Genomic DNA, 25,533 nt, shown 5'->3' with positions numbered 1-25,533 from the left:
AGGGCAAGGAGGGATTACACAATTTCCCCACGCCATTTCTGTTTCTCAGTGTTGTTCAAACCTGGTAGAATGACTCATATTAGCTTAAGGACTAGATCTAGGCTGAGCAGCATTTTCCTCATAATCAAATAGCATGCTTGAATAAAAGAAGATTCAAGAGATTAATTTATTTAAAGAAAAGAGGGTGTAAAAAATGGCACTCAGGTAGCGTTTAGGTTAAGACAATAACATAGATAGCACAAAAGATAATAGATCGTTAACTTCTAAAATCAACTTAAAGCAGTTGCAGAGAGAGGCACAAAGGTAAACAGCATCTCTTTCTTGGCCAATGGATGGGTCAAATTGCCAACTTTCCTAAGCTTCCTTTATACTAAATGTAGCCAATCAAATTTGGAGTGATGTAATAAATTCTGCTGATTCATGTTAGCTGGCAAAAGCTCTTTTTTGGTCCTTAATCAAGCCTCTCTTTCCAGACAAGTGTCCAGCTGGATCCAGTTTGATTTAGTACCCAAACTTCCACACCCTGTCCTTGGAGATGGCCCAAAAGATATTTCCACAGCTGTTTACTCTTCTTCTTCTTCTTACTACTGAAAAAAGCAAGGGATACTGAAAAGGGTTGTCTCTGGGGCAGTTTTATAACCTTTTACTAAACCAGAGGCCACAAGATGAATTCCAGGCCAGGACATTATAAAAAAGTAAAATAAACTCCACATATTGGACATTCCTCCCAAAAGCATTACAAAGAAACTCATGTTCAAAGAAGCAAAGGTGGAGTTTGAATCAAAGAATGTAGACTCCTAGCAGAAAAGATGCAGATTGCCTTTCAGATTTACAAATGTAAATGACCTGCTTTACAATAACTAGCAGAGAGAACTTAGTAATTGTGTGAATAAGCACCACCTTTTGCTGTCAGCATTGAAGTTCTCATAGAAGCTTCTTCCTACTTTCTCCCAATTACACGTATTCTTTAGTGAGTCCATTAGATCTGGCTGTTGTGGAATGAAGCAGTTTTGATTGTCTTAACTCTTAAAACCTAACAAATAGCTTATCTCCTCTGCAGTTGCAGAAGTCTTGTCTGAGTGTCGCCTGTTATCGTACATGTCACAGATGTCTATGAGGATGTCCTTCCTTTTCCGGCTCATAAATATTATTCATGTACAGACACTCACGCAGGTAAAGAACAAGCATTAAGTGTCTATGGATTGTATGAAAATATCTCAAAACCTAAGGTTTTCCCCTTAAAGTCTAAATTTACACAAGTGGGCCTGGGAACACTTGATCACCTTTATTGAAAGGTGCAGAAAGGTCTTTATTTTTGCATTGACCTTTATTTTTTATTTTAGGAAAATGTAAGTTGTCTGAACACGAGTCTAGTTATTCTAATGCTGGCCAGAAGGAAAGACAAGCTTCCCTTCTATCTGCGTACACTGCAGGAGATGGAGTACACAAAGAAATACCCTGGTTTTATCCTGAATAACTTTCATAGTCTTCTACGTTTCTGGCAGCAACATTACCTCAATAAGGACAAGGACAGCACCTGCTTAGAAAATGTATGTAAGCAACTTTAACAACTTTGGAATATAATATCTTATTATATTTTGTAATTATGTCCAGTGGGAATTGAAGGAAGAAAATGAATCAATGTATTGAACACAGTCAACTGCTGAATAATGGCCAGTGTAATATAACTAGTTTGGCAAGGTGCATTTACAAGTATGTGGGAAGAATTGTTAAGTATTGTTTAGGCTATCAGTAGCAATGAAACAAAACATCTGTGGTGGTGTTGCAGCAAGAAAAGCCAATTTCTTGCTTTGTTTAAAAAAGCTTTATTAAGAGTAGCAGAGCAAGCTTTCAAGTGGCAGAGAACTCTTAACAGTACCGTGTTAAATCTTTCTACTGTCTCTTTCCCTACCATTATAATTATTGGGAAAGCGCATTTGGATTTGAGTGATTGTCATTCTGTTTTTGAACCAGTTCTGACCATTCCTGTAGCTGCAACCTGTTCTTTAAAGCAGAATGAGCTAAACTGTATGTGCAGGTGCCATGACCTGAGTTTAAGGCTTCTCTGTACTTGATTAAGTATGGAGTTAGTGCTGTTGAAGTTAGTGGTGGCATATTAAGATCCTATCTGAATACAACCAAGTCTGGGTACTTGCTGTTCTGCTGTAACCTAAACCTGGCTCTTTTTCCTTTACAGAGTTCATGTATTAGTTTTTCCTACTGGAAAGAAACTGTATCTATACTGCTTAGTCCAGATCGGACATCACCTTGTGCCATAGTTAGCTACATTGATGAGGCATACATGGACGTTGACAGAGATTTTACCGAGGAGTAACTCTTCAGGCTCTGGCTTCCAGTGAACTGTATTTCAGAGGGAATCTTGTAGGCAATGGATTTTCAGGGATATGCTACATGCACAAGCTTGGAACCATGGAATGTTACCACTTAAATTTTTTTCTCTCTACACCTCTCAGCTCTATTTGAAGAGCAGGATTTCACAAACTCCTTGGCAACACATTCAGGGACACGCATGTGTTCTGTAAGAAATTGTCTGCAAAAAGCCCAGCCTTTTTCTGCTCTATGTGGTTAGAACCTATTGAACTTGATAGATGGGATTTGTAAGATGTGCAGTTATAAGCTGTGGCTTTTCCTCATGGATACCAGAATTAATGTTAAAATGCAGGCAATTTTTTAGACCATCTAAACTCAAATGGGCCGGTTTTGGGGGCACATCAAATGCACACCAGCCACACTTAAGCCACCTTAACTTTTTATTTTTCATGCTTTCCTTTGCATTGGGATTTTAGAACTGACTCTGTGTGTGGGTTTTGTGTGTTTAATTCTTGGAGGTAATAGCTCTCTCCACCTCCTTGCAAAACTATTTTGGAATTGTTTCCTACAAAACTGTGTCCTACAAAACCTTCTTATTTTGTTTTGTTGTGGTATTGCATTCAGAAGTACCTCTATTCCAGCTCTCCGTTCTATGGAAATCTTTTGTCTCCAGTTAACTTTTACAGTGTTGTCTAGAACAGGCATACATTGTGGTGATGGAATTAGTCTGAAAGCCTAGCTCAGACTAGGCACTAATAAAATGTACAGATTTTTTTTTTTCTAATTGTTGCAGCCTGACCATTTGTCAATAACCAAAATTGGTTGAAAGTTTCCTTCCACAGTCCTGCTTTGGCTGAATACAATTGAGCAAAGTCACACTAACCTGTAGTTCTGGGAACCTAGTGGTACAGGCTAAAATTGAAAATTAAAACCTTTGTATTCAGATGGATATGAAATGAAAGTTACTGGCTGTGACTTCTCTTCTCCTGTATCCCTACTGGACTGATGCTGCCCAGTGTGCTTGCTTAAATATGAACTTGAGATGTGTTACTCAGTAAATCCTCAGCTTGCAAGCACTGGAACCAATCACTTGGTATATGTTTGAAGCCAGAACGATTCTGTAGTGAACATAATTGTTGCAATACTGTGCTAAAGCACTTTAAAGAATTTGAGGCATTGGCAGCCCTTTCTCTTCCCCCTCCTAAATTTTAATTCTGATTGTCCCTTAATATGCAAATTTACAATTCTAAAACTTCTTGTCAAAATGCTTAGTACATGTGGAGCTTGTATTCCAATATAAGGCTTTTCATCTGAAGGGAAAAAAATCAGTGTGTCAGAATTGAACCTTAATTATGAAAACAGTTTCACTGTCTCCATGTGGAACTGGAAATGAAGAGGGTTTGCACATGCACACATTTCTAGATTTAAAATAGAGGGAGCCAAATGTATTGTAAGTAGTTTTGGTGCAGATTTTATTAAATATTTGCCTGAAACTAGAATCTGGGGTGAAAAGTATAATAATTCCACACAAAGGCCCAATTATGAGCGTCTAAGGAGTTAGAAGCATCTAATGAGTTGCGCATCTCTTGGTGGAACAAAGCAACACTTGAACTAAGCCTGTGTATCCATTTGTGGCTTATCTTCAAAACATAATTAAAATGGAAACCAGGGAGCGAATCATATGCCTGTTGTACATGAGCAATCAGCTGCATGCCTAAAGGAATTTTCCAAGGATATGTTTAAATATTTCTTCTCTGTTCTACTACACTGGCTTTACATGCCCACATGCCTATAGCAAGTGCACTCTCTCTCTCCATCCCTACCCCTGATCCAAATGTTGAGATAGCCTTTGACACAAGCAACTGCCTCTGATTTTTTTCAGCCTTTCCTTGCTGGGTTTATCCCTTTTTTCCCCCATAGCCTTAGACATTCATGTGCTAATTCTATAGCTCTGGTAGCATACACTTCAAAATAAATACTATGAATTAAAAGGCTGAAATTAGTTTGGGTGCTTTTGCATCCAAACAGCACTGCCATAAACCTGCAACAAACACACTGTGTTTGTAATTTTTAGCACTATTTTTTTCTTGCCACTAAATGGTCAGGCTGCTTTTTATCCTTACAAAATTGGTTTGAGTGAGACTGATCTCACTTGTGCAAATTCCTTAACTACTCCGGGGGGTGCGGCTTGGTGGCTTCACCCATTGTGCTTTGTCTAGATAGGAGGTTTATGGGAATCAGCAGATCCAAGGACATGGGATGGGGATTTTTGGCTCAGGCTGCACCGCTTGCCTTCTAGTTCTCACATGGAGTTTCTGGGCTTGAGAGTTCTCTCTCCTGTGAAACCTTCTTTGCAAATGTCTAGATGTGGCAATGATAAAGTTTTGGATTAAATACAAACTGCTTCAAGGAGTGGTACTTGTGAGTTTCTCTTCACTGTAGCTGAGAAGCTGAAGTGGCTATGTTGACTTGGATTTGTAATCACTTAAAAGAATGGAACTGATGTGTGACAGAAGGGTGGGTCTTACCAGGTCAGCCAATGTTCCTGGAAATTTTTAAGTATCTCAAATGGATTGATGTTCATGCTGCCCAGATTAATGCTGATTTACTAACAGCACATAAAAAAATTAAATGGAAACTATTAAAGAACTTTATTTTAAAAAAAATATGCTTGGAGAAATGTCATTCTTTATTTTTGTGCATCAATCTTCATGGCAGTTGAGCTCTTGCATATCATATTGGGGTGTTCCAATTAGCAATAAACCTTAAGTATAAGCAAGTGAACTTGTCAGGATTTGTCTACAGCAGTAATCTCCAGCTGAAGCCCTGTGAAACTTTTGTTGGTGGTTCTCAAAGATTCCCAGTGGATCTACAATGTCTCATACAGGAAAATAAATGATAGTGACTTCATGTCCATTGGAGGTATTGCATCCCCAACTTTGAAGCCAGACTGAATTGATTTACATAGGAACAGCCCCACAGGATCAGGCCATAGGCCCATCTAATCCAGCTTCCTGTATCTCACAGCGGCCCCACCAAATGCCCCAGGGAGCACACCAGATAACAAGAGACATCATCCTGGTGCCCTCCCTGGCATCTGACATTCTGACTTAGCCCATTTCTAAAATCGGGAGGTTGCAAATTTTGATGGTGTGTCAATATAATGACCAGAGTTTGTGCTCAAAGATTCCTGTATCGAAAGCATGAGAGCCTTGACCACATACTGGAATCCTTTGAGTCATACAGATAGATGCCTTGCCCTAGACTAGAAGAATGTGTTTGGCCAGCAAGTCTTTGTCTACTTAAGTTATCTATTTTGCTGCTTTAGATGTTCCAGTCAAGGGGACCCAGAAACCAAAATAATCTTGCATCACCTTCCCCATCTAGTTTCATCAACTTGTACAATACAGTATTTATATCCCAACCAGCCAACTTTCTCACTGATTCATCTTGAATGCCCTGATGACTCCTTTCTGTTCAGGATAAAAACAAGTTTCATATGGAAATGAAATTTCAAAAAAATTCAGTAACAGGCCAACATGCATTTTGCCGTCTAAGTTAGACCTAATTTTGGGTATATTTGGGGTGCCAATTCCAAAAATGGCATCAGTTTTGCCCTACCATGTCTAGTTTTGGAGATATGGCATAGTCTTGTTAATGGTTCAAGCAGCTTCCTTATGAAAATATGATTTCCTCACAAGGAAGCTGTTTGAACCATTCACTAACGAGGCTATGCTGTATGTCTGAAACTAGACACGACAGGGCAAAACTGATGCCATTTTTGGAATCTGCATCCAAAATTCATATAAAACCACCACAACTTTGGAAAATTTCTGATCCCAGTTTTGCAGACCTGTGTAATCCTTGAAAGGAGGTACCTTTCTTTCCAGCACTTAAGAACCTCCTGCTCTACCTTCATTATTCATAATGATTTGCACCTGTGGTCTAGAATGTTGTTAGTGCGGTCCAGACCCACCAGGCTCTCCTAGATTAGTGCTATTAAACTTTGCATCACCAGATGTTCCATCCAAGAGAACAGTTCCTTCTCAGGCGGCTCCTAGGGCCATCCTAGTTGGAGACTCATCTCTACCAACTGCATTACTGAAGTGTGTCCTTTTTTAAAAACTGGAACTGAGATTCAAAAACCGAGCTCCCTCCACTCACATGCACACCACTGGTAGATCAGAGGAGTGAATATACTGTTCTATCAAAGCTGAGGATATTGACAGCCAGGGTAGTAGTTTGCTAAATAAAATAAAAATGGATCTTCCTCTTAAAATCAATATCATCTCTTACACTTACAAACAAGACAGAGCCACCTTGTCATGGAAGCTAGACTTTATTTGCTACAGACAATGGCTGTTGCAGCCACTTCCTCTATATGGCCAAGTCATGATAAATGTCACAGCACAGCTTCTTATTCTTCATGCTGTTAGGAAAAAAACAAAACACAAAGTTTGGTTCAAAAATGGATTGTTAAATTGTATAGCAGCTTCCCCTAGCCTCTTCCCACTAGCTTGTCTCTGAGTTTTTCCTTCTCCATTTAGTTTGTGTTGGTGCCAGGGTTCTCAAAGACTGCCTTGTACTAGTACCCACTTCCCTTCTCCCCATCTTGCAAAGACGGTTCGTACTGCGAATAGGCTGTGGCTGGGAACTATTAAATCTCACAACTGGTGTGGCTGATTGCATCTCAGAAAATAGAAGCCAGTCTTCTACTGTAGCACCTAGAACATCCAGTCCATGGAGGCTGGATCAGTTCCCTCCCTAGTGACATTACTATGCCAGGCAAAATCTCTTTTTCTAGCACACTAATGCCTTGGTATTGATCTATGCCCTCTTTAGTATCTTGCTATTAGACAGAAAGGCAGGTTATATCTATTTTAAATAGATTTTGGCTGGCTCAGTGTGTCCCTTTCCAGGGCAACCAGCATAAATGTTCTCATCTCTGTATAGCAATCCCTCCTCACAGCTTTTTGCTAGCTCAATTCTTACCTTCAGAGGTGCAGCTTCCCTAGTGCGAGCCCGCAGCTTGTTCACTTGCGTCTCTGCAATATCAGCCCGCTCCTCAGCATCATCCAGCTCATGCTGCACTTTGCGGTATTTCACCAGGTTGGAGTTGGCTTGCTGCTCCTAAGAATGGAAGACAATTAGATGCAGACAAAAGGGTAGTGCATAATGTCCTGAGCTTGTGCTGTATGCAAACATGGTATCTGACAGACATGTGGAAAGGGGCGTTGGTGTGTGGTTGTGAAACCACAATTGAATTGTTGCACACAGAAAAAGATGGCTGCTCAGATGTGCAGATGTGTAAGAACTGACATACTGAAAAGGATATCTTTCCTTTTCAAAAATATGGTACTTTGCTTGAGTTTATTTCAGCAACACAGGAGTTGAATGTGGAGGGAAGGAGCTGGGAGGGAGGGAAATGGTCTGCTGATGGTTCCTGCAGAACCAAGGGTGACCGTAAGCAGAGTGCTAATTGTCCCAAGCGTTGAGAACTGGAATGAAAATCAACACAGTTGCACTTACTGCCTCCTCAAACTGGCGCTTGTAGCTCTTGACTTTGCTCTGCAGCTTGTCAATCAGATCCTGCATCCGTGCCAGGTTCTTCCTGTCCTCTTCAGTCTGAAAAGTAATGGTCACACATGGATTGGCTCTTTTCCTTCCAGTGCTCCCTTCTGCTGTCAGCACTGAGCTTCATCTCCACCCTGCTATTAGGGGTAATGGGGAATTTGCATGAAGATGCCAGGCCTTCAGGTGTACCTGGTAAGTCAATTCTTTGATTCTGCGCTCATACTTCCGAATACCCTTCTGAGTCTCTGCATACTTCTTCTGTTCTACATCCAACTCTCCCTCCAGTTCCCTCACCTGAAAGGAGTAAGCAAGTGGTTAAGTTATTTTCTATCACCCTATTTGGTTCAGAAAAATGAAAAAATGTAAATATGTCACTTGACAAGGAAGTGGGAATCAAGGTGGCTTCTAGTGCATATGGGATTCATCTCTATCATGAAAGAATTAAAAGAGACTATTCCCATATTTAAACCCCCTGCTGGAACCTAATAACTAAGTTTGTGTTTCAGTTCCAGTTCTGAGACTGAGAAACAGATGCTGTTGGGAAGATCAGTCTAGTAGTTTGAAAGCTGCTGGCTTTATGCAGATTTCTGTCAGCTGCTCCCTTCTTGCTGTGATGAGTGTGGAGGCCTCATAGTTCACAGAGGAAGGACAGCTGCCACTACAGCTACCATGCCAGTTCCCCTAGTATAACACCTACCCTGGCTTCCAGTTTCTGAATCTGCTTCTTGCCTCCTTTAAGGGCAATCTGCTCAGCCTCATCTAGCCGCATCTGCAGGTCCTTAATGGTTTGTTCCATATTCTTCTTCATCCGCTCCAGGTGGGCACTTGTGTCTTGCTCCTTCTTCAGTTCTTCAGCCATCATAGCTGCCTGGTGGAATGAAGGTCAAATAGCTCATGTACCATAATTAGGCCCTGAATGTGGTCCTCTGTCTCCCATATCTTTCGCCCTTTTCATGCAAGAAGGTTTTGTCTAGAGCAGTGTTTCTCAAACTGTGGGTCGGGACCCACCAGGTGGGTCACAAGCCACTTTCAGGTGGGTCCCTACTCAGTTCAATATTTTATTTTTAATATATTAGACCTGATGTTACCATGGTATGTGACTGCATTTGAGGAAATGTTACACATCTGTACTTTTAACAGGTTGCTATGTATATGCTTGTAACAATCATAGTAAATGGGACTTATTCCTGGGTAAGTATGGGTAGACTTGCAGCCTAGGATTGTTAAAAATTTTCCTGCTTGATGATGTCACTTCCGGTCATGGCATCACTTCCAGTGGGCCCTGACAGATTCTCATTCTAAAAAGTGGGTCCCGGTGCTAAATGTGTGAGAACCACTGGTCTAGAGCACAAAAGCTTACCCAGAGGAATTGCCAGCCCAATGAGCTGCTGTTCAACTTCAACTATTCATCCAACCAAAAAGGTACAGGGACTACCTTTTGTATTTTTGATCCACTAGGTGAAATACTGCATTGTAATGGCATCAACACCAGACTTATAGTGAAGCCCCTGAATCTCAGTCTCTCCTCACCCATCTATCTGGTTGTATCTCATCAGGTTCCCCATGTACATGATGGCACAACTATGCATCCATTATCTGTCTATCCCCAATTAGGAGTCTTTCTGCTCCACCAGTCTCACTGATGCAGAGTGGTATACTGATGTGCTGCAGCTTACCCAACTTCTAGTCTTCTTGCCTGCTGCCACCTCTTGCTTTAGAAACCCCCAACCAGTTGCCTAGCAGTCTTTACCTATAGCATTGGTCCCACTCTCAGTTCCTAAATGCATGAACCAAGGTGGTGATGGAAAAGGAAGTTTTTTCCATCTGCTAACACCCCAGAAATGCCCTCTACAACATGCAGTCCTAGCCACCTAAAGCAACAAAGCAGTAACACAAGCACTGGCCGTTCATTAGAAAGAATGAGGGAGAGTGCTCTGTTAAATACAAGATAGTGAAAGTGCTAACTCTGGGCAGAGCAGATATCAAGAATCTTCAGTTAAAAACTAGAGCTGCAGCTGTCCAAATTTTGATATCAACATGTGATGGTCAGAATTAACACTTTGCCATTAAAATGTCCAATGCCATTGGCTATTGCCTGTTCAAAAGAAGGCTTTCTACTTAGTACAAAGTGTTATTGTAGGTCAGCTGTCAAGCTCTCCTATTATTGCCACAGCTGCTGGATACTATAAACCAGGGGTGTCCAAAGTTTTTAGCAGGCGGGCCACATCATCTCTCTGACACTGTGTCGGGGGCCGGGGGAAAAAAAGAATTAATTTATATTTTAAATTTGAATAAATTTACATACGTTTACATAAATGAATATATTAAAGATGAACTTATATGAATGAATGAAGGTCTTGCAATAGCTCAAGGCCTATAAACGGCCTTGCACAAAGCAAGGCTGGCCTTTCCTTTGCTTCCGCTACTGCATCACAAATGTGAAACAGCAAGCAGTGGAGGGAGCCCTCATCCCACAGCTCACGCGAGAGGTCAAACAGTTGCTCTCATGCTGAGAGCAGTTGCATCGGGCCAGTGTGGGCTCCAACAATTCTCCGGAGGGCCAGAGGCTCATTGGAGACTGGGGGCTCCCTGAGGGCCACATTGAGAGGCCTCGAGGGCCGCAAGTGGCCCCAGGGCCAGGGTTTGGGCACCCCTGCTATAAACTAATGGTCACACTGCATGTCCAATACTATCAAATACAGACTAATCTTATATGTCAGCATTCAGATGCTGTTACAATGTGGGATACAGTCAACTGTTGAGTGCCATTGTAAAACCCTTGGATGTCACATGCTGATGATGAGTATCCAATATTCACTATCAACACTCACAGGGAAGAAATTGGAGAACAGCCTTTCGGGGAATATTTTTTGCTCTACATAAGAATAGGATGTTCTCGTAAATACTGTAGTGAAATGAACTTGTAGCCCCTGCCCCTCCCTCTCTGCTCCACTTGCAGAATTCCATCCACCAACCCTCTTCAAGCCCCTTACATCAGTAATGGCTTTTTTAGCCTTCTCTTCTGCATTCCTGCATTCCTGCACCGCCTCCTCCACCTCTGTGCTCAACTGGGAAATGTCAGCCTCCATCTTCTTCTTCTGGTTAATCAGGCCTGTGTTCTGGAAGATGAAATGACCATGAAAAATTGCAACCACCAGGGCTCAATTGTGTGGGTGTGGTGTTCAGGTGACTCTAGAGCAGTGATTTTCAATCTTTTTCATCTCACAGCACACTGACAAGACACTAAAATTGTCAAGGCACACCATCGGTTTTTTGACAATTGACAAGGCACACCATGGTGTTGGTGGGAGGCTCACATCCCTTGATGGCCCTACTAATAAATGACCCTCCCCCAAACTCCCATGGCACACCTGCAGACCATTTGAGCCATAACCAGTGTGCCATGGCCCAGTGGTTGAAAATGGTTGCTCTAGAGAAAGTTAGAGTGACATACACACAAACCAGTAGGGGATGCTCTACTGTGATATCTATAGATACTGTGTGTCTAAGAGTCACTCTCTTTTAGTGCAACAAACCAATTTCACCTGCTCAGCACAGCAAAACAACCAGCCTGCTATTTCACAGTTCAGCTCTGCCAGTTTAATTTCACTGACATTTCTGAATACCTGGTAGCTTAAGAAATGATTTGGAGAAACTACACTGCATTAACAGCAAAAATAGCATGACAAATTGCATGCTTTTATTCCAGGCTGATTGTTCAGTTGGACTGACACTCAGAATTTTGCACTCAGAATCCTAGGAGCATTTCAAAATATACTTCCCTCACAAATCATGAATTAAGAACAGCAGGGAGAAAAATCTGTAATTTTACAAGCCTTTCACCACACTTCTGTACTTACAAGCAGAGTGGTAAAAGTGTGTTAAGGGTAACTGGCTACATTGTGCAGGGTGAGGAATACCACCTGCCTCCCTCTTTCTATGTAGCACAACAGCTCACAAGAACATGAAAGGAAATAATAGAAAAATAACTGTTGATAGTGTATCAGACCAAATTATCATGCAGTTCAAGGGTCCTCTTAGACGCTCACAAGCAGAGCAGGATGGTAAAAGCAATCACTCTTCAATTACTACCTGTGCCTGGTAATCAAAAGTGTACTGAGTATGAATCTTACATTAGCTGCTGGGCTAATAGCCACTGACAAGTCAATCCTCCATTAATTTGTCTAACAACTTTTTAAAAGTTATCTAGACCTGTATTCATCACTCAGCCTGGGCTCTGCACCATTACCTGCAATGTGGGAGGAAGAGGACACCCTGCAATGCTTTGGAAATTATGCTGACTCTTTCAGAGCACCAGGTGATGTTCTCGGCCATAATGCTGAGAAGAATGCATGTAGCTTGCTCATTAAAATACTAGATCTCCCTTCCTCCTCTTAAGACTAACTTCTCCCTGTACCTTTGTAGACAATCAAGATTCAGAGTGTTATATCTGATGCCTGAGAACAACCCTTTTCTATACATGAAAGAAATGCTGGTGTCATTGAATCACAGCCCCTTCTAGCTGCATTTGGCTACCTAAAGGGCACTTTCCTTCTCCGCAGACCTGCTATCCCAACAGAATTTACAACCTTCCTTCGGCTTACATGATTGTTTATACCAGGATAGTGAAGAGGCAAAGTGAGAGCCTTTGAATTTTTTATTGACATCTCTTCAGCCTTTGATTCACCCCTTGAACAGCTGCTGCCCCACACACAAACAGGCCCTCCACTCACCTGGGAGTGCAGCAGGTTGACTCTCTCTGTGGCTTCTAGCAACTCCTGCTCAGCCAGCTTCCTTCCACGCTCAGCCTGTTCCAGGGCTGCTCGCAACTCCTCCACCTCAGCCATCATCAGGTTGTTGCGCCTCTCCAGAGCGGCTGCCTGCTCCTTCAGGTCATCGTTATGGCGCAAGGTGTCATCCAGCTCTATCTGCAGATCCTGTCAGCAATATCAAGAAAGGCATCCATGTTATAGGAGAAAGGCAGGAACTATAAGCAGTAAAGAGTGCTAGAGGCTGCACTGCACAGAATCTTTAAGGGTCCTCCAATAACTGGCCAGGTGAAGGATAACAGCTGATTCACTTCTCAAATTGGATGTGGTTTTCTCTTATAGACAGAACAGTATAGTCCAGGGGTGTCAAACATAAGGCCAGCTAGCCAGATGCGAACCCCAGAAGTAATTTCTCCAGCCCTTGCTATAATTGGGCTCTCCCATATCTTGAAATTATGAACGAGATTGACTCATTTTCTTTTATGTCATTTGCAGCTGTTAAGTTTCTTTTCATTTTTCCAAATTAATAATAGACAATACATATACAATACATACACATAAACTATATAAAGGTAAAATACAGCAAGTATGAAGTAGTATGTCCTATTTACTTATATCCCTACGATATCTGTTCTATACTTCAGATTACATAATTCCGATCTCCATCATAAATAACTTTTTATAACAGCTGATAAGTTTCTATGTGAGAACAAAGTGCTTATTTCTGGCTATCATCTACTTAATGTTGTCACTTCCTGCTTAATGATGTCACCTCCAGCCCTCAACATGTGCCATGAATGCAATTTGGCCCACTGTATGAAACGAGTTTGACACCTCTGATAGAGATTAAGGAAGCAGTGCACAGCGACACAAAACCCGAAGTAAAGAACCACTGAGAACACATCCCCATCTGAATAAAAGTCCAGACCGACCTTAATTTGAGCTTGGAGCTGCCGCACCAGTTTCTGGAACTCGGCAGCCTGGCGGTTTGCGTGGCTCAGCTGAATCTCCATCTCATTGAGATCGCCCTCCATCTTCTTTCGCAATCTGGTGGCCTCATTTCTGGCTTTGGCTTCTGCATCCAGGGAGGCCTGCATGGAGTCCATGGCTCTCTGATGGTTACGCCTGTAAGAGTGAAGAAATAATTCCTAGGAAGAAGCACTTGACTCAAAGATCATGTGGACGGGCAATCTTCATGGCTGCGTTTTCTCCACAGAGCCTCTGTGAACAGATTTGCTCTATCCTTGCTGGGAAGGTAGCAGAAGACCCAAAGCTACTGCTTTGATGGTTACCCAGCTCACATTATATACTGTAATTGGTATTATACAACAGCCTGCCAAACAGGTCCTGCTCTTACCTCAGGTTCTCAAATTCTTCATCCTTCTCTGCCAGTTTCCTATCAACATCAGCTTTAATCTGGGATAACTCCAGCTGAATGCGCAGCGTCTTGCTCTCCTCATGCTCCAGGGCTCCCTATAGGTAGCAGAAGATGCAATACTTAGTGGCAAATTCTTTGGTGATTCCACTTCCCTTGGCGTGCTTAGATTTGATTATGAAATGGCATCAGGATTAGCCAGAAGTTCACTAAGCTATCTGCCCTTAGAAAGTGCTGATGTAGAGGTAGTGTGATACAGAGTGTCCAATTAGGACCGAGGAGACCCAGGTTCAAATCCCCACTCAGCCATGGCTCATTGGTAATCACGGACCAGTCACATACTCTCTGTGTAACCTAATCTACCTTGCAGGGTTGTAGTGAGGATAAAATGGAGGAAGGGGAGACTCATCTATGCCACACACTGAGCTCTGTCAAAGGCGGGCAGGTTAAAAATGCAACAAATTAAATATTTGGAGAGGATATTGATGTTGCCTTTTTTGACCACTAGGTGCCACCCTGAAGCCAGATAGATGGTCTGCTTCCATGCTAGTAGGTTTCCCTGCTGAGATTCAGCATCACCAAAAAACCAGAAACAGCAGCAACGATAGGTGAATGTTGGAAAAGAGGCAGCAGATTTTCTGCTTTCACTTCAGTCAGGGTGTGAGTTCAGATTCAATTTATGCTGTGACAAGGATCTGAGTTTTCTTCACCCTCCCTTTAACCTAAGAACTAACCTCCGCCTCCTCCAGGGCAGCCTGGATGTCATTCTTCTCACTCTCCAGGCCCTTCTTTAGCTTCTCCAGCTCATGGATGGTTTTGCCACTCATGCTGATCTGATCGGTCAGGTCCGTAATCTCCTCTGGTTGGGAAGAGACAAGGTTGGGTATTTACAAGCTGGTTTGGACCAAGCAGACAGTTTGCATTCTCAGTCCCTTCAGGTTGCCTGCAATGACAGCAGGTGTGACCATGACAATGAGAGCAGGCTGACCATGACAGCAAGGAGCAATCTCATGCTCTGCTGCTAAAAGGGCAAGATCTATGGTCATTCAGTGTCCTATTTAAGCATATTATAGATTTACCATGTCTCCTTATCATGTCCATGCACAATTCAAACAGTTGTATAGCTATGTGCATAATTGTTCTAATTTATATAAGGTGGTGTTCAAATGTACTATTTCACTTATAAAAAATTCACATCCTCCATTCTGAGAGAAAGGGGGATAAAATCAAACTCTTACACATAGTGAATGAGAGGACAGAATTCCTGTTCCAAAACTCTGAACATCTGCAGAACGTATTGCACGGTACTGCATGGGTAGTGCTTATACAGACATGTACTGTATAAACTGTACGTGCACAGACAACAGGTGATCATAAATCATTCATAGCTTGAAAGAAAGAAAGAAAGAAAGAAAGAAAGAAAGAAAGAAAGAAAGAAAGAAAGAAAGAAAGAAAGAAAGAAAGAAAGAAAGAAAGAAAGAAAGAATATAAACCAGCCTTGGCGATTAGCCCACACATTAGCCCACATAAATATTTAGTGGCCCATTGGTCTTCAAGTAGTGGGACAGGACCTATTCTAACCTTTTGGGTTCCATCAAACAGCTCCTACACTTTCAAGCCTATCCAGAAGCCTTGAAGGGTAGAAACTTGCTTGAAAAGAAAATGACATATCTAAGAACGTAAGAACATAAGAACAGCCCCACTGGATCAGGCCATAGTCCCATCTAGTCCAGCTTCCTGTATCTCACAACGGCCCACCAAATGCCCCAGGGAGCACACCAGATAACAAGAGACCTCATTCTGGCGCCCTCCCTTGCATCTGGCATTCTGACATAGCCCATTTCTAAAATCTGTTCCATAAGAACTCCTGTAGCTGAGCAGCCATAAAATACACACAAGCCTTTGTGATGATACCTTGCAGGTTCTTGTTCTCGCGCTTGAGAGTCTCTAGATTTTCCAGAGACTCTTCATAGGCATTCTTGAGCTTGAAGAGCTCTGTACTCAGGCTGCGGGACTCCTTCTGAGAGGCCTCCAGCTCTGCTTGAGTCTCCTCATACTTTTGCTTCCACTCAGAGATGATCCTGTCAAAATTGCGCTGCTTCTTGTCCAAAGCAGCACAAGCAGAGTTTGCTCTCTCCAAGTCAATGGACAGGTCCTCGATCTCTGTCTGCAGACGGTGTTTAGTCTTCTCTAGGGAGGAACACTTGGCATGTGCTGCTTCCACAGCCTCCTCTGCCTCCTGGAGTCGGACAGCCAGCTTCTTCCTGCAAATGGTCCTGGGTTAGCTGCTATCAAGGGCTCTTGGACTTTTGGAACCAACACTAATCCCACCCACCTACTACAGTGTTTTTCACCTTTATATTGGGAAGCAATATTCAAGAGACAATTGAAGCAACTGATCAATAGTTGCACAAAACAACTAGAGTTTATTACATGCTTCCTCTTTCTTCCCATAATGCCGTCCTGCAACATCCCCCTAACTTGAAGTCACTCTATTACATCAATTGCAAGGATACCTTCAGGCACAATTGTCATGTCAGAAACGAAAAAAACTGCTTTGTTCTTGCACAGAATCCTGATACTGCATAATGTACATCATGTGAGTGTCTCCATTACTGGAACTTACTTGGCCTCTTCTAACTCTTCTGTCCTCTGAATGGCATCTGTCTCATATTTGGTCCTCCATTGGGCCACTTCTGCATTGGCTTTTGACAAGGACCGCTGGAGCTCCCCCTTGGCCTCCACCTCCTCTTCATACTGTTCCCGCAGAAGGTCACAGTCGTGGCGGGATGCTTGCAAAGCATGAGCCAAGGCATTTTTGGACTGGAAGGATGAAATAATATGATTAAAATTAGAGTAAGGCTCCCCATACTGCTTGCTTGAGCCCACTGACCAAAGAGAGGGTACTTTTTATTTTCCAAGGCCAAATAAATGGTAGGATCTAGGAAATGCACACAGAGAGATACGGCCAGAACTATTCTTCAAAGAATAGTCATTGCCACATGTGAATGTAAGTGCCTCTTTTGCAAATGATGGTCAAGTCAAATGCATACATGGGTAGGAGGAATGGGTTGGGTCTGAACAGTGGCGTCACTAGGGGGGTGCGGGCTGCACCAGGTGATGCGCACTGGGGGGGTGAAGCGTGCTGGGGGGTGACACGCGCTGGGGGTGACATGCTAAAATTGCGGTGGTTAGGAGTAACCTCATCATATTATATACCGTCGGATGTGGAATTTTGAGCGGAATGCAATGCAAAAAACCAGAGTGAAATATCTCCTTTCTATCAAAAGTTATGGCCAAAAAACCGGAGTACAAAAAATGCATTGATCCCTATGGAAAGTGAAAGTGAGCTGTATTGCGCGTTTACTCGCAAGTAGGTGAACTTGCTTTAGGCCGTCGGAAAAGGCAGACTGAGAGGAATTCAACAACACCAGAACAGTCCTGATCCAAAGAATGCATTCCCCAAAAACACCTGAGAAGGAAGTCCCTCCCGCCAAGCAGATGAATGTATTGAGCCCTATGGAAAGCGAAACTAAGCCTCACAGTCTTATTTACTTGCAAGTAAGTAACCATGCCTTAGCTGGTGTGGAAGATCAGGTGAAGGAGAGTGCAAGGCTACCAGAATGGTCCTGATCCTATGCACCTGCAGCTAAACAAGTGTTCCAGAAGGCAGCCCCCCCCCCCCCACTAAAAAGGATCAAAACAGAGGCTTCAGCTGATAAGGTGAACCTTTTTGAGACTTGCAAAGCCAGGTGGATCCTGACAGTGATCTGGTTTAAACAGAAGTTCTTAAATTGAACTGGGCACTGGGTAGGGCTGAAAATCTTACTGATTTTGGAGGGGGGGGGTGCAGGCAGGCTACAGAGGAAATTCACTTGGTGGACCAGGGCTGGCTTCTGCTTATTTAATTATTTGTTTTACTTTAATTATTTATACTTATTTTAATTTGCCTGATGATGTCACTTCCACCATGACTTCACTTCTGGTGGGTCTTGGACAGATTGTCATTCTAAAAAGTGGGTCCCAGTGCTAAAAGTTTGAGAACTGCTGCAATAAGGTGTTAGTAAGTTGACACCCGGGGGTGTGTGTGTGACACCACTAGTGACCAAAATCACTAAAATCATAATTTGGAAGAATAATACTGTCATGTTATATATCAATCAATGTGTAATTTCATGCAGAATGTGTTCTATCTTTGTTCTATCAAAAGGTACGGCCAAAAAACCAGTGGGGGCGGAGTGATAGTACATCACCACGCCCACCACCTGGGGTGTTGCCCCGCCCACTGCATGGGGGGTGATGTGCTGGCATCCCACACCAGGTGACGCGAACCCTAGTGACACCACTGGGTCTGAATGATATCTTTATGGACACTCACTACAGAAGCCAATTTGGGCCATTCAAGCAAGGAGATCAAGACAGATACCAACCCCAGCCCTGTCTTGGTTTAACAATGCCCTGAACTATCCCAACCACTCTCAAAGATTATTTTGAAGTTGTGACTTGGGTTACTCAGAGCTTTAAATGTATGGGAAAGAGGTATGGTTATTTTACATAGCAACATCTTTTCTATTAGAAATACTGTTACCTTCTTAATGTTACTATTAATATTAGCAATATAACTATTTTAATAACTCTGTCCCTGGAAATGCAGTTTCATTTATATTAGGTTTTGTGTAGGGCTTAACTGCTAAGATCCAGGGCTCAAGCTTCTCTCTAAGTCAAGCCATCTACCATGAATCCTAAAGGTTTAGGGAACTCACGGCACAATCCTAAGTGGGCCTTTCACTGCTAGAATTAACATTCCAGCAGCATAAGGTACTTTGTACCTGTCGCAAAGCGTGACATGCCATTCAGTGTGTTCTGGTCACTGCTGCAAGTGGCCAGGTCAGCACACAAGCAGACAGAGGAGGAACCAAAGTACCAGTAAGTCAGTGCAGTGGGGGATTGGAGGTAGGCAGGGGGTGGGTGGAAAGGGGTGTGGAGGGGGTGGAATGGAGTGGAAATTGGGGTGGGGAGGGGGCAAATTGAGACTGGGAAGGGGGAGGTACTGGCAGTAGAGGCACCACCAGTATCCTATCCCCCTTCCTAGCCTTGATCTGCTTTCCTGGGTCTACTCGGACTTGCAACAACTTCAGCCTGATTCCCCTCTATTGCTAATGTACATCAGCTCTTTACTGCAGGCATAATATTAGCCATGTAAATTGTCACCTTGGTCTCTTCTTCTAGCTGTCTCTTGAGTTCCTCAATGGTCTGCGTAAAAGAAGTCTTGCCTCGGCTCAGCTGGTTTATAAGAGACTCCTTCTCTTCTATAAGTCTGCTCAGTTCTCCTGATTTTACAAAAATTCAAGTACGTGGGTAATACTTGTTCATCAAATAACAATTTTTTCATCACTTTGACATCCAAACAGCAAGTGGCAGGACTGATCCTGACTTCCAATAGACCCTGCAAATTCTAGTGCAGAATATATCTTGTTTAAAAGTTACCGACAGAGACAGGACAGGCAATGCTGCAACTGGCACAACGCTGGCACCCGTCTTTAATGAAGATTGTAAGGCTGGTGACACATCCAATGCTCAAATAACCCACAGGTTTGAGTTATTTCTGCACGCATAGCACAAGGTTGGCATCACGAGACCCATTCTACTTAAGAGCACCGCCACTCAAGAAGAGGTAATAGTTCAAATTCAGATTCTGTAATCATTTCCAGAGGATTTAGAAACCCTCAGGACAGAATACATAGGATCTCTATCTTAACCCATTTCTCCCCAGCCCACAGGTGTACACATTTGATCCCTGTTGCATATATAAAACACAGGACAGAAATGGCTTAAGGAGGAAAATATTGGTCTCAAAAAGGTGGCCATGTCTCTCAAAGCAGAGATATAGTGCTCTCAGTGGGTATCCAGGAGAGTCATTACAAATTACAATCTAGCCTTGTTATACAATCAGGAAAGCAAAACACACTAGAGGCCATTTTGTATATCCTAGGTTACACAGCTTATACATAATTGTTTAATTAATTATGCATAATTGCATAATTAATGGCATAATTGCTGCCCTTGCCATGTACCTCATCAGTATGCTGTTAGCTTGGTTAATTATTCCTTCAGCCTTTTTTGGTCTACAAGTGCTATAGAATTCCTATCTCAAGCATTTCTCCTGACTGTAACCTTGTGAAGTACGAAGAGAGAAAGTGATTTTCCTGTGTCCTCATGTCTAGCAGAACTTGTATCCCTTAAGCTCAAATTAAATATGCCCAGACTTCACAGTCTCTGTTAAGGCATATTCTGCAGCAGTTTTGCTCTTCATCACCTATTTAACTCTAGTGTAAGATATGACATGCATCATTATCAGCCATCAAGGCTGCTGATTTTGTCTTGGACACAGCAAGCATGCAACCAAGGGTAAAGGCCCTAATGGACTGGAGAGACTAGCCCTCTTTCAGCAGCTCCTGGGCTCAGCAAAGTATTTGCACAACACACCATTTTCTGTCTGCAGCCTCCCACGCTGGGTGCTCACTTCAGCCAGCTGACGCTGGAGTTCATCCACCTTTGATTTTGCTTCGCTCAGCTGATCCTCATATGTTCGGCACAGTTTTTCAGCGTTTGCCTGCAATTGCAATGGAAGTCTGTATTATTTTCCAGGAATAAAGCTCTCAACTTCTGATTTACAGTTGCCATGTAAAATGTACTAGCTGTACATTACTAGCTGCAGTAAAAAAAAGTAGACTGGCCCATTCACCCTCGTGCATGAAATGCTCCATCTTGCATATGAAAAGCCATTTCTACACACCCACACCCCACATCCTTTCAACATACATCTTGTTCACACAGAACAGCACCAGCACACTGCAAGGCTCACTTTGTTCTTGTTGAGGTAGTCAATGTTGGACGACAGATCATCCACCTCCATCTTCAACTCACTCTTCTCCTTCTCCAGCTTCTGTTTGACACGTTGCAAGTTGTCAATCTGCTCCCCCAGCTCAGCCACAGAGTCTGCATGCTTCTTGCGCAGAGTTGCAGCAGTTGACTCGTGCTGAAGTGTAGCCTCCTCCAGGTCCCTGCGCAGCTTCAAGAACTCGGCCTCTCTCTTTTTGTTCAGTTCTATCTGGCAGGCAGTGGCACCACCGGCCTCCTCTAGCCGCTCACTCAGCTCTTCCAATTCATGTGCCACCTCTGCTCGCTGCTTCTCCACCTTAGCCCTAGCAGCTCGCTCTGCCTCCAGCTCCTCCTCTAGTTCCTCAATTCGGGCCTGTGGGTAGACAAAGAATGGAAAGAACTCAGAAGTTTATCCAGGGCACAAGAGGCAGCAATGTCCTGATGTCATGTGACGTCACTGCATCATGCAACATCATGATGTCACATAACATCACTTTCCAGGCTCTCCAGATGCTTCCTGAGTTAGGATGTGGTTGGAGATCATGGGCACTCACGTTTGCGCCTCCTTGTGAGTTGGGGAGGCCAGTACACATGCTGGCCTCCCTGCACCGGAGCAAGCCCTGGGCCCAGTAAGTACATGCTAGACGACTCAGGCTGGTGTGGGGCTCTGGGGAGGACAGATGGCAGGCAGGCCTATGGGCGGGCCAGGCCTGGAAGGGGGGTGGGGCCAGGATCCAGCATTTAGGCCTGATGTTAACCCCACTCTCGGGCAACCCGGCGCAGTCAATTCTAGCAGGATTGGGCTGTTAGAGAGGTATTTTCCCACCTAATAGCTGCACATTTGGTTTGGTCCTAAGTTATCTTACTGGTAAATTAGACAAGGAACTTCAATTGGCACAGCTCTCTGCTACATGTGCACATGGTGCTAAACAAGACATTTTTTCAACTCATCACATGTAAATTGCTAGTCCACTTGCAGTCTCGGAACAACCCTCTTAGCTTTACCTGGAGTTCTTTAATTTTCTTCTGTAACTGTGCTACAAGGACCTGCTCATCTTCAATTCTTGAATTTAACTGATTCATTTCGAAGTCTTTCCTACAAAGGAAAATAAAGACAACTTGGGCTTAGACTGGGACTGAGATCCAGGGAATTCTCTGTAATTATCATGCTTAGGAGACTGACAGTGCAATCCTATATAAAGGTCCACCCTATTTATACACGGATATTTTATACACGGATTTGACTCAACACGAATGGCCACTGCAAATGTGAAGGAATGTGCTGATCCCTGGAGAAGGGGGAAAATGCATACCTTTAAAAGCAGTTTAAAAAACTGAACAGTCCTTTAACAACAGCCTCCTTAATGAGAGAGAGAGAGAGGGCAGCTGGCTGACAATCCATCAATCCTCCTCTCTCCAGCAGACCCCTCCCTTCCCCCTGAGCATGTGAAAGAAAGGGGATCACTTTGCATTGGTGAAGGGAGGGGCTGAGTGAAGCACCTTTCTTTCTAAGTGCTTGGAGGATGAGTGATTGATGGGTTGTCTTCTTAAGGACTCTTATATTACATCACAAATGTCAGCAAGGCTGTTTTTAAATCACCTGAGAAAAGAAACTTTGTTTTTTAAATGGATTTGCTATAGTGCGTTTTTTGCCATCCAAGTGAGTGCTTGGAATGAAACCCACGCGAATAATGAGGCTCAACCCGTACATTTACTCAGAATTAAGCCCCACTATGGGGCTTTCTCCCACGAAAGAGTATATAGGATTGTAGCCTTAAAAAGGATTGTTTTTACACTCCTGTTTTTGAAAATATGTGGGTAAAAATGTGTTTTCAGCATATGGAACTAACCAGTTCTGTGACCTAGTCTAAATCCATTTCCTGTGAACAATATCCTATAGCAGTGTTTCTCAAACTGTGGGTCAGGAGCCACGAGGTGGGTCACAAATCAATTTCAGGTAGATCCCCATTCATTTCAATATTTCATTTTACTATATTAAACTTGATACTACCATGGTATGTGACTACATTTGGGGAAATGTTACAGACCTGTACTTTTAACAAGCTACTATGTATACTCTTTCAATAATGAAAATAAATGGGGCTTACTCCTAGGTAAGTGTGGGTAGGATTGCAGCCTAGGATAGATAAAAATTTTCCTGCTTGATGATGTCACTTCCAGTCATGACATTACTGGATCCTGACAGATTCTCATTGTAAAAAGTGGGTCTCAGTGCTAAGTATGTGAGAACCACTGTCCTATAGCCATTATACTAGCATTCATTTGGCTTCACTGCAATGGGCCCCAGAGAAAAACGAATTCATCTCCTGCTAATGTTTTTCTTCTCTAAGGGGAGAGTTCTAAACCATAATTACTATTTCTCTCCACATCCAGACCAGGAACTGAAGATTCTAGTTGCACATGAGAAAGAGCCAACAGAGGGTTAAACTTTAAATCAGTGGGGTATATGCCCCATTAAGCCTCCCTTTTTCTCTTGCCACTTGGAAAATGCCTCATGCAGCAGAGCCTTCATCTCAGTGGTGCTCAGTACTGCAGTAAACCAAATAATTCTTCATGTCTTATGTACGAGTAAATACAACCTGTTGAGAAATTACAGGAAGGAAAGGTACAGCATCTAGTCATGAGTTATATATCACCACTGCCATTAGGATGCTGATAAGAGGGTGGAATATCTTGGTGAACCTGGTCCGGTTTGACTGTATGGCTTTCCACAAAGTGTACACTCACTTTTTGAGTTTCTCCTCCAGCTGCTGCTTGTCATTCTCCAGATCCATCACAGATTCCTGAGTCAGTTTCAGATCACCTTCTAGCTTGCGCTTTGCTCTTTCCAGATCCATCCGTATCTTCTTCTCCTGTTCTAAGGCACTTTCCAGCTGGAGAGCACAAATGATACAAGACAGAAGATGAAATAACATCTCACATACTCAGCCACCCCATTCCCCTCTCCCTCAGTAGATCAAGGTCCCAAAGTGGCCCCTATTGTGTGAAAGCTTGCTTTGCTTTTCACTTGAATAGGAAGTGCCATTTTTTTGCTCTCTAAATAGAAATCTTACAGAAACATTAGTGCCAAGCACATTGTTATGAGGCTGGAACATATCAAACAGCCCAATCCTAACCAACTTTCCAGCACAGATTCAGCTACAGTGCAGCCCCGAGGTAAAGGAATAAATGATCCCTTAACTTGAGGAGGCCTCCATGACTCCACTGCAAGTGCCCCCTCCACTGCAGGATGCAGTGTGCACCCCACTGGAATGGCTGCATAGGCACTGGAAAGTTACTAAAGATTGGGTTTCTAAGTAGATGTTCCTAGGTTTATTTTTTTCCAAAGAATTATACATAATTCACTAGCACAGTCTTCTGGATTAGCACTTGTACCTCATCACTCTCTAGTCCGCTCCCAGTCAAATCTCTATCATATACAGAATGTTGTTTCCAGTTTCCAGTCAAATCTCTATCAGTATAAGGATGTTAGAACTGGGCAAGGAAACTTGCATCCTTCATATTGTCCTCCACCATCACCATGACTTACATCATCCACTTGCTGCTCCAGTTTGACTTTGGCCTTGGTCAGAGTGTTAACTTTGTCCTCTTCAGCCTGAAGATCATCCAGAGCTTGTTGGTGAGCCTCCTGCAGTGCCTTCTTTTCCTTGGTAAGCTTAGCAATGACCTCATCCAAAGCAGCCATTTCTTCTATCAGGTTTTTCACCTAGGATGATGTGAACCCAGATTGGCGGGATATACGGACATGTTATAGTGAACAAAAAATTAAAACTCACCTGACCTTTGACTATACCAATGTTAAACTTAGCTCATAGAATATGATAATTTGCTCAAGATTAGAAAGATTAGAATGCCTTCATTCATTCACATCTCAAACTTTGTAATTTCTGCCAAAAAGCAAATTTAGATTATTTTTCTTTTTGTGATGTTATGTTGTGATGTTGCACAACATGGATTGAGCTAATGGCACTTTCAGCCAACACAAAACCAGGTAATGCCAGGTACCTTTTCATAAAACATGGAAATGCTCTTGACGCTGCAATCCTAACCACACTTTCCTGAAAGTAAGCCCTATTGAACAAAATAGGACTTACTTCAGAGTAGACCTGGTTAGGATTGTGCCCTGAGTGATTTCTGTGGTCTCTCTTTTGTTTTTCTTCCAAATTAACAAGGAGTACATAACTAATGTGTTTACTGCACAACAGGTGCTCAGGAAGCACAGCATTCCAAAACTGTTACAAATAGCGGATGCCCAGTTATCTCAGAAAATGACACGATACTGAGCATCTGGTATACTTGTAAACATGGCTCATCTCTTTTTCTTTTTAAAATTTATATCCCACTTTTCTTACATATAATTGTGATTAACAACATTATTAAAAACAATAAATGCCAAAATAACACAATAAAACCAAGACACAGCTGCAGAACAATTGGATATGATTAGTTCAACAGAAATGAAAAAAGCAACAAAGATCAACAATATAGGAACCCACAAAAAAACTAGGGAACAAAATCAGCTGAGCCCAAAGGCCTCCTTTAAAAGCCAAGTTTTTGCCTGACATCTGAAGGCACATACTC

The 25,533-nt window shown here is 42.8% G+C and overlaps 2 protein-coding genes across 3 annotated transcripts in view; one reads left to right on the top strand and one right to left on the bottom strand.

Annotated features, from left to right (window-relative positions):
- Positions 1-5,052, top strand: part of TRPC4AP (transient receptor potential cation channel subfamily C member 4 associated protein) — a 32,735-nt gene extending 27,683 nt beyond the window's left edge. Inside the window, exons 17-19 of the mRNA XM_066623020.1 lie at positions 1,061-1,173; positions 1,344-1,550; positions 2,198-5,052. Coding sequence (XP_066479117.1) covers positions 1,061-1,173; positions 1,344-1,550; positions 2,198-2,335 — 458 coding nt within the window. The 3' untranslated portion in view covers positions 2,336-5,052. The remainder of the gene's footprint in view (positions 1-1,060; positions 1,174-1,343; positions 1,551-2,197) is intronic.
- Positions 5,053-6,651: 1,599 nt separating this feature from the next.
- MYH7B (myosin heavy chain 7B) overlaps positions 6,652-25,533 on the bottom strand; it is a 58,755-nt gene continuing 39,873 nt past the window's right edge. For both annotated transcript variants that reach the window (XM_066623019.1, XM_066623018.1), the window contains 18 exons: positions 24,482-24,658; positions 23,680-23,825; positions 21,937-22,027; positions 20,915-21,304; positions 20,536-20,662; positions 19,261-19,379; positions 16,676-16,872; positions 15,964-16,313; positions 14,784-14,908; positions 14,032-14,147; positions 13,607-13,799; positions 12,639-12,842; positions 10,899-11,024; positions 8,603-8,773; positions 8,095-8,199; positions 7,861-7,956; positions 7,324-7,461; positions 6,652-6,760 (listed from right to left, as the gene is read on the bottom strand). In XM_066623019.1, the coding sequence (XP_066479116.1) occupies positions 6,749-6,760; positions 7,324-7,461; positions 7,861-7,956; positions 8,095-8,199; positions 8,603-8,773; positions 10,899-11,024; positions 12,639-12,842; positions 13,607-13,799; positions 14,032-14,147; positions 14,784-14,908; positions 15,964-16,313; positions 16,676-16,872; positions 19,261-19,379; positions 20,536-20,662; positions 20,915-21,304; positions 21,937-22,027; positions 23,680-23,825; positions 24,482-24,658 (2,883 nt within the window). In that variant the 3' untranslated portion in view covers positions 6,652-6,748. The remainder of the gene's footprint in view (positions 6,761-7,323; positions 7,462-7,860; positions 7,957-8,094; positions 8,200-8,602; positions 8,774-10,898; positions 11,025-12,638; positions 12,843-13,606; positions 13,800-14,031; positions 14,148-14,783; positions 14,909-15,963; positions 16,314-16,675; positions 16,873-19,260; positions 19,380-20,535; positions 20,663-20,914; positions 21,305-21,936; positions 22,028-23,679; positions 23,826-24,481; positions 24,659-25,533) is intronic.

Source organism: Tiliqua scincoides, chromosome 4 (assembly GCF_035046505.1).
Source record: "Tiliqua scincoides isolate rTilSci1 chromosome 4, rTilSci1.hap2, whole genome shotgun sequence".
Lineage (NCBI taxonomy): Eukaryota > Metazoa > Chordata > Lepidosauria > Squamata > Scincidae > Tiliqua > Tiliqua scincoides.
Note: the sequence above shows the minus strand (reverse complement) of the source record. Positions and strands in the feature narration are given on the sequence as shown.